General features: G+C 40.8%; 1 protein-coding gene across 3 annotated transcripts; it reads left to right on the forward strand.

The window, feature by feature from the left end:
* Window positions 1-56: 56 nt before the first annotated feature.
* POLG2 (DNA polymerase gamma 2, accessory subunit) lies at window positions 57-6,956 on the forward strand. Of its 3 annotated transcripts, none has more exons than XM_074971104.1 (8): window positions 57-626; window positions 1,195-1,321; window positions 1,468-1,573; window positions 1,993-2,166; window positions 3,502-3,645; window positions 4,893-4,973; window positions 5,681-5,781; window positions 6,772-6,956. In XM_074971104.1, exons 1-8 carry the CDS (start codon window positions 152-154, stop codon window positions 6,935-6,937), a joined length of 1,374 nt encoding a protein of 457 aa, XP_074827205.1. In that variant the 5' UTR covers window positions 57-151; the 3' UTR covers window positions 6,938-6,956. The 3 variants fall into 3 exon arrangements, with proteins under 3 accessions (XP_074827205.1, XP_074827206.1, XP_074827207.1); XM_074971105.1 differs by having other exon boundaries at window positions 3,505-3,645; XM_074971106.1 differs by having other exon boundaries at window positions 488-626; window positions 1,473-1,573.
* Window positions 6,957-8,049: the final 1,093 nt, after the last annotated feature.

Consider the following 8,049-nt stretch of genomic DNA (forward strand, 5'->3'; position numbering starts at 1 on the left):
TTTGGGGCAGGGCTCGGGTTGGGGTCCCCTGAAGGGGAGGCATCTGGGGCCTGACGTGGGCGCCTCCAAGATCCACTTGAGGCACAGGTTTGGGGTCCCTGGGGTGCAGGTGGGGCCACCCAGGCCTGCTGTGGGGGTCCCTGGGGTGCAGATGCGGTCCCTCAGGTTTGCTCTGGGGCCCCTGTTGGCCCAATTGCGGCCCTACGTGGGGGGGCCCTGGAGTAGTGCAGAAGGGCAGCATTGGGAGGGCAGTGAGGTGCTGCTGGATGTGTGCCGAAGGAGGCACTTTCTCAGAGGGGACCAACAGCAGGCACTCACTTGGGACTCGTACCTGAGGGGCTGCCACCCAGGCTTTGGGCCCCTGGGGCTGGAGCTGAGGAAAAACTTGGTCGCCCAGTGGTGGGCTTCAGTGGTGGTTTCCAGGGAGCAAGTGTTTGCAGTGGATTCTTCGCTACATCGTGCGCCAGGAGCTAGCCTGCTGCCAACAGGGGAGGCTCTCAGGCTGATACAGGTTGGAGCCCTGCGTGAAATCTTCCAGAACAAAGAATTAAACAAAGAGCAGATAACTGCAGCTCTGGAAAACATGCTAGGGACGTCTGGGGTGCTGCGAGAGGACCTTCTTCATGGTACGTTCTTAGTCTTATGATCCCCAATGAATAATATGTTTAGAAATTGAAGGCATGATCTCTCATTATCTGCTGGGTGGGAGCCAAAGGCAGGGTGGGTAACCTCTTTGTATTTATACCACTGGATAAGATTGATCTGTTAAAATGATTTACTGGTTGCATCTTTATGTTGTGATGTTGCCTCAGTGTGTTACAAGTTTGTGTCCTCGCTAGGTACTGAAGCAATGTAATCATGGCTTGTGATGCCTAAATGTGTATGTGACCCTTAACTGTTCTGTCAACATTGGAGATGGGCCTGTGAGAACTGAATTTTCCACCAGTTCTCAGAAACAGCAGTCCAAATGGCAAGCTGGTGCATGCAAAATACTATAATTAATGTATGGTAGTTATCAAGTTGTGCATATAGCTAGCCTATATAGCTTTGTGGTCTTATTGCTTTTACCTTTGTTCTCCCTTCTTGCTAAATGTCTGTGCTTTAACAGTTCTGTAGATAAGTTAGAATTTAATTATAATTAAAACTTAAAATACTCTCTAGAACTGCAGAAATGAATGATTTGTCTCGTGACAGGTGCTCTAGAGCAATATATTAATTGTCTAGAATTGGTAAACAAGAGGCTGCCATGTGGACTTGCTCAGGTTGGAGTATGTTTTCATCCTGTTCTGAACATTGAGCCTCAAAATGACAACATCGCAAGGTACAGTAATGAAAACTGACAAATCTCTGTTTATATTTAAACTAAACAAATGCAAGCTAATTTTGGATAACTTTTGAATGCTATCTCTTGCTTTTCCCTTATTATTTTTTAAGGAGTTAACTTGCTGCCCTTGCTATTGTTTAAAGAATAGGCGAAAGGACAATGTCTTCCCTTGTATGGTTTAGCTCCGCCAGAACTGCAGGACAGTGGCTTGATTACTGGTTACGCCAGCGGCTCCAGTGGTGGAGAAAGGTATTTGATATTCACTTCACCTTTGTTACTGCTCTTTAAGCTCGAAAACATTGGGCTGCCTCTTATAGAATTATGTTTTAAGGGGGGAAAGGCATTTCTAGGGGTGATATAGAATGATATTGCCAGATATCCACTCTGAACTGCAACCACTTCTGGGGTAAAATAGAGAAGCTGTGTAAGAGTGCATAACACTCTCTCAAATTGTTTATAATGGGAATTGGAAAACACCATTTTAATTTGGGTTTCTGTTCTGAGTGATTTGGGGGCTGTGTGCTGTACCTGGTGTAGCACTTTGGAATTCTAAAAGCTGTTCTTAAATGGTCACAGGCCAGTGGGTTTGCACCTATATTTTAAGAGTTATCATTTGCAGTTCAGTTAATATGTACAATAAGTGGACATTTTAAATCTCTATTTTTCAGTTTGCGATAGGCCCATCCAACTTCAGCAGCAGCGACTTTCAAGATAAAGAGGGAAGAAAAGGAAATAATTTGTACTACAGCTTTCCTTGGGGAAAGGAACCAATAGAAACGTTGCTGAGTCTAGGAGATAATGAACTGTTACAAATGTATCCAGGGAATAAATCAAAATTACATGTAAGATTCAGTTAATTGTATTATATTTAACATATTGCTCACTGGGAAAGCCTTATGAGATACAAATCTTGCTTTGGTGTGATCCAGTTTATTAACATGGAAATAAAATTTTGTTTTTGAAACAAAGGCAGTGTGAGTGGTTGGTAGCCTGCACCCATGCTATCTTGGACTATGATCTTACCAGGTCTCAAAAGCAGATAGATAGAAGGGCAGAGAATGAGCATAGAAATCAACTATTCTCTGACTTCCAGAGCTGATCCTTGAAGTTAGACTTGAGGTACATTGACAGGGCAGTGGTTCTCAAAGCCAGTCCGCCGCTTGTTCAGGGAAAGCCCCTGGCGGGCCGGACTGGTTTGTTTACCTGCTGCATCTGCAGGTTTGGCCGATCGCGGCTCCCACTGGCCACGGTTCGCTGCTCCAGGCCAATGGGGGCCGCGGGAAGCAGCGCGGGCCAAGGGACAGGTAGTTCCCTCTAAGGTGTGCGCCTGGGCAGCTGCACATGAGAGAATAAGGGGCCACACACCTAATTAGTGGAGCTGCTCAGGCATGGCTCCACTAATTAGGTGCCTGGACCCTGGAGAAGATGCACAAATAAGGTGAGGTGGTGGCGTTGGGAGCAATAGGTGGTAGGTGGGAGGGGGCAGTGGGGTGAGAAGAGATGGTTGGGGGAATTTGGGACATGCAGGGCTGTGGTGGCCAGAGAAAGAGATGACTTTCCCCAGCTCCAGGGCTGTGGCTGCTGGGGAGAGACACCCCCACTCCCTCACCCGCAGTCCCTTCCCAGCCCCAGCTCTGGGGCTGTCGCAGCAGGGGAGAGAGGGCACATCCATCACATTAGAAACATAAGACTACTGATATTAAAATATGAGTTGTCCTTTTATTTGTAGAACAAAAAAGCGTTGATTTTTTTTATATAGCGCTTTTACATAAAGCACTTTACAATAGTTAGCTAACGGTACAAACAACATTTGGAAAGATCATTAAATGGTCCGCCGAGACCCTCAGCAATTTTCAAGTGGTCCATGGGGGGGGGGGAAAAAAAAGTTTGAGAACCACTGTTGTAAGGCTTATTTTCTTGGAGGGCTTTTGGTGAGATGTTGCTTCAGAGGCAGTATTTAAGGAAGGTGGGGTGCTTCTCTCTCTTGCTACAGACTTCAGTTAGATGCTGCCGTATGTTGTGAGGTTGCTCCTGCTTGTTGTTCTTTAATATATGTTTGTTTTAAATGTACGTTGAGGAAACCCATCTTGGGATTGGTGCCTTCTTGTGTTCATTCATTTAAATACACTATTTATTTTTGAGGACTGTTGCCTGGTGCATTTCTGTTGTTTCTCCAGCAGGGCCGAGATGGAAGGAAGAATATTATTCCTCATGTGCTGTCTGTGAGCGGCAATCTGGACCAAGGAGTGCTAGCATATCTTTGTGATTCTCTGCAGCTCACTGAGAGCTCTCTAATAAGAAAGAAAACTCTTCAAAGAAAGGTGACCTTTTAATGTGTGTCAGGAAGAAGAGACTGAAAATAGTCTTACTAGGAAGCTACAAACTAAAACAACAGTCTGAGTGTTATAGCAAATGTGGCTCGCTTTATTCTAGTCTGGATTTCTGTTTCGAGAGAACACAAGACTGTACATATTGAATATATTTACTGACTAAGCATTTATTTTTTCATTATTTCAAAAACATTTGAATATTCCTCAGGGTGGATAAAATAAATCGGTTTTTATTTTTAAAAAAATCATTTTTTTTTTTTAAATTTAAATCAGATTTTTTTGATAAAATGCTTTGAGGAAAAAACCTATCTAAAAGATAGTTTTAATTAAGCTACATTATAGCTCAAAGATATCTCATTATGAAATAGGGATTATTAATTCTAATTCTGTAGTATGAGACAATATATTAATATTTAAGAAAAGTTTTTGTAAATGAGTTTCAATAGCTAATGGATTAGGGACCCAATCTTATTGGCTTCCAGGGGCTTCTGTATAGATTATTTAGGTTAATCTTTCTGTCTCCCCAATGGGACTCAGTTTTCAGTCTAGAAGATACCATCAGAGATGCTTAGTTTGCAGTTCTCAAACTGTGGATTTGTGTCTCCAGAGATAACATGCTTGTTAACAGCAAAAATGTTTTAAAAAAATATATAGAGGTGAGAAATAACAGACCTCAACCCTATTGTCCCTCTGCAAATTTGTGTACACAGTCAATCCCTTACCTCTCTCTAAAAGTGCAAAGTTTCAGAAAGTTCAATGAATAGAAGATTGTTGGGGGCAGAATAGATCTGAACAAAGAGAAGTAGTCCTGGAGATAAACTTGAGGAGGGAGGGACAGGCAGTAGAAACAAACATGAAACTGTTTGAGCAGCATATTCCAGAAGTCTTGAGGTCTTTCTGAGTGTAGCCTTCATTGATTTGAGATCTACCGTACCATTCTCTCACTAGAAGGGAAAACCTATAATGGCAGCAGGCCGTAAAAGAGACCCAGTTTGAGAATATTTTAATGAAGTTCCTCTACCTGTGAAGAATATGTATTCAGGTTATAACAACCAACATGAATGCATTTTTATGAAGAAATCCATGATTAAATCAAGTCTTCCTGTTAGTGATTTAAATCAATTTGATTTAAATAAAATCCACCCCGAGACTCCTATATATTTCACTAATGCTCTTTTAGTTCTGGTTCATGTATTTAATGTAAATGCCGAGTAACATGTTTCTTGCAACACTGTTAGGTACTTAAGCTTCACCCTTGTTTAACACCAATAAAAGTTGCTTTGGACGTTGGAAGAGGCCCAACAATGGAGCTGAGACAGGTGTGTTGTAACTAAGCATTTAATTGTGGGAGTTGGAGTTACATCTACTGTTGTGCTGTAATTCTGATATTGACTCTTTTTAACCTTCTATTCATGTGAGGAAAATTCTGCTTCTTCATGGGCATGGAGGGTCCTCACTGTAGTGAAACAGCGTTTTCACTGTGCAGGATTTCGGAAGCCCCTGCAGAGATCCATATTCCCTGCATGCTAGGAGGTGCCCTGTGGAATGTGGATTTGGGGACAATGGGCACGTCTGATAGATCCGTTGTGATTGATCCCACACGGGGTGGGGGGACAGAAACGTCCAGGCTTTAATGTCTGCTATTCCTCAAGCTGTATTAATAGAACAGTAATATTGACTAATTTTGTTTGTTCTGCATATAAACTAAATTTGTTTAATCCTTCATAGTAATCTTAAGGGTAACAATAGTAGGGAGGAAATCTTCAAATGAAGATTTGATTTTTTTTTCAAGTCAGTGATGACTGTGTAAGAAAAATACTTGGGGGAAAAGACCTTTTTATTTAGATATGCATATGGGGAACAATGTATAAAAATGAAGTTCTCTTAGCAGTAGTGCTCTTTTCTGAGTGTGTGTTGCTGTTAATTTATAAACATTATAAATGAGCTTTAATATCGAACAGATACTACAGTCTGTACAGTCTTTCTCCCAACATTTTAGACCTCTTAAGGCTGTCTTTTTTTCTAGGTGTGTCAGGGGCTGTTCAATGAATTGATAGAGAAAGGAATTTCTGTGTGGCCTGGGTATCTTGAAACCATGCAGACACCTCTGGAGCAACTCTATGCAAAGTAAGAAAAAAATAAAATGTCAAATGGAAAGATGGCTTTTCTTAAAGTAGCAAAAATTAATGTGATTTCAGTATAATTTCGGGTACAGTAACCAAATGACTGAAGGTACTAAAATACAGATTGAGACTGGATATCTCTAACAACATTTTAAAAACTCTTTAATTAGTTCACTTTAAAAAGTGAGGGATTTCAGTAAACTTTTTTTTATTTTTCATACTTCAACTATTTAGTTGTTTTTTTTTTTTTTTTTTTTTTTTTGCTCTTCAGTTGCTAATAATAAACCATTCTGGAAATCCGGTCTGAAAACTGGTTTCCTAAAGTGAATCATAAATCTACAGAACTGGCTTACATCCAATTTTGCATGTGGACTGACTTCTGCATTTCATTCTTAAATCATTTTATTTGAAACCGTTGTTATATAGAACCCAGCCCTTCAACCGATACCACCTTGATTCATTCTCCATTCACACAAGCAGTCCTACTGATTAAGAATTGCTCATGCCAGTTAAGTTTGCTAGAACTGGCCCATATTAACCTACAAAACATAAGTAGATTAAGGACTAAAAATAATCTTGATTGTGCTTTTCTCTTAACATTAATAGAGGTTTTCAGCAAGAAACAAACACATACCGTTTTAACATAGCAAAGTTAAGAAGTCATGTTCATGTACAATACTCCTCAAAGTATGGCTGGTCAGCTAGTAAATAGTGGAGAAATGGTAACGTTTTTCTCCTGTGAAAAATGTCCCCATTGTAGGTTACTAAATAAAACTCCCCTTTTGTTGCAAAAGAATTTAATAACTTACTGCAGTTAACTAGAGAAGATCAAGGAGCTGAAAGTAAGAAAATAAGCATCTTCATATTGGACACAGAACTACATACAAAACTTGAACATATACGTATTGCTCTGGGGTATAACCCCAATCTAAGTCTGCCACACACCAAGGCAACAATACTGTAACAGCAGTAATGAATGCTTGTTCTTTGGCAGGTATGATGAGATGAGTGTCCTCTTCACAATCTTGATCAGTGATGCTACTCTGGAGAATGGAGTGGTTCAGCTGAGAAGCAGAGATACCACCATGAAAGAAATGATGCACATCTCTCGATTGAAGGACTTTTTAACTAAGTACATTACAGCAGCTAAAAATGTATAAATTAGAACCTCTCTAATAAAAGGAATTTTGTATCTGTGTTTAAATTGATTTCCAGAGTGTCATACTGAATCAGTGGCACAGATGAAGTACAAGCCAGGAATTCTGAGTCACAATACCCTACTCTGTTTGCTAGATACCATTCATTCTTATTTATATGAGTGGGGAAGTACCCAGGACATCCTCCAAAACTGATGTTGATAAAGCTTTCTGATGCACTCATTCTCTATCAAATCCAAATCCTCTATGAAGATCTTCCAGCCTGCACTGCTGAAAGAGGCAAACCCAGCTCTGTCCATCATGGGTAGAGCAGGGCTAATAATGCTCACTGGAGAGCTTACCAACTGGAGAACTTTCACAGCCAGGAAAACTTACCCCTATCTCAAACTGACAGGCTCAGGACACCTCTTCCAGTCTGCACTGCAGAAAGAGGCAAAAACAGATCTATCCACCACAGTTAGGCCAGGGCTAATCATGCTTAGCTGCAGAGTCTGCCAGTTTGATAAAGTTTTCCTGGCTGTAGAAGTTCTCTAATGGGTAAACTCTCTGCAGATGTGTATTATTAGCCCTGCTCTACCCTTGATGGACAAAGCTGGGTTTGCCTCTTTCTGCAGCGCAGGCTCAAAGACACGTCCTAGAGGATTTGGTCTCTTGGGAGAGAGGATATTTTCAGTAAGTTGGATTAAGTTTTCCTTGGTTGAGAGTCCAGATAATACACATGTTGCTGATATGTGGTGACAAATGCAGGTCTCTGCTGCAATGGGAAGATAAATGGGAGTTGAGCGTTTCAAAAGCTTAAATGTGGAAAAGGCCAATTGAAAAGCAAAGCCATTGGATGCATTGTTTTTAGAGAATGGCAGTGTTTGTTAGTAGTTTGTATGTTTCTCTACATGGCCTCTGTTTTCCAGGTCAGTCTTTAGACTGCTGTCATTTCTGGCTTGAATATAACATATTATTAGTTGTTCTGCCTTTCAAGGATACCAGAACAATTTAAAGAACTAAGCTGTAAACATTTTATTTCAAGTAATCTATAATGTAGATAGGAAAAAATTGTTTGTTTGCTACAGGGTGAGTGAGGAAGCAATATGGAGTGGGTAATGTACTGGTCTTATACC

The sequence above is a fragment of the Natator depressus genome, chromosome 14, assembly GCF_965152275.1.
Source record: "Natator depressus isolate rNatDep1 chromosome 14, rNatDep2.hap1, whole genome shotgun sequence".
NCBI classification, from domain to species: Eukaryota; Metazoa; Chordata; order Testudines; family Cheloniidae; genus Natator; species Natator depressus.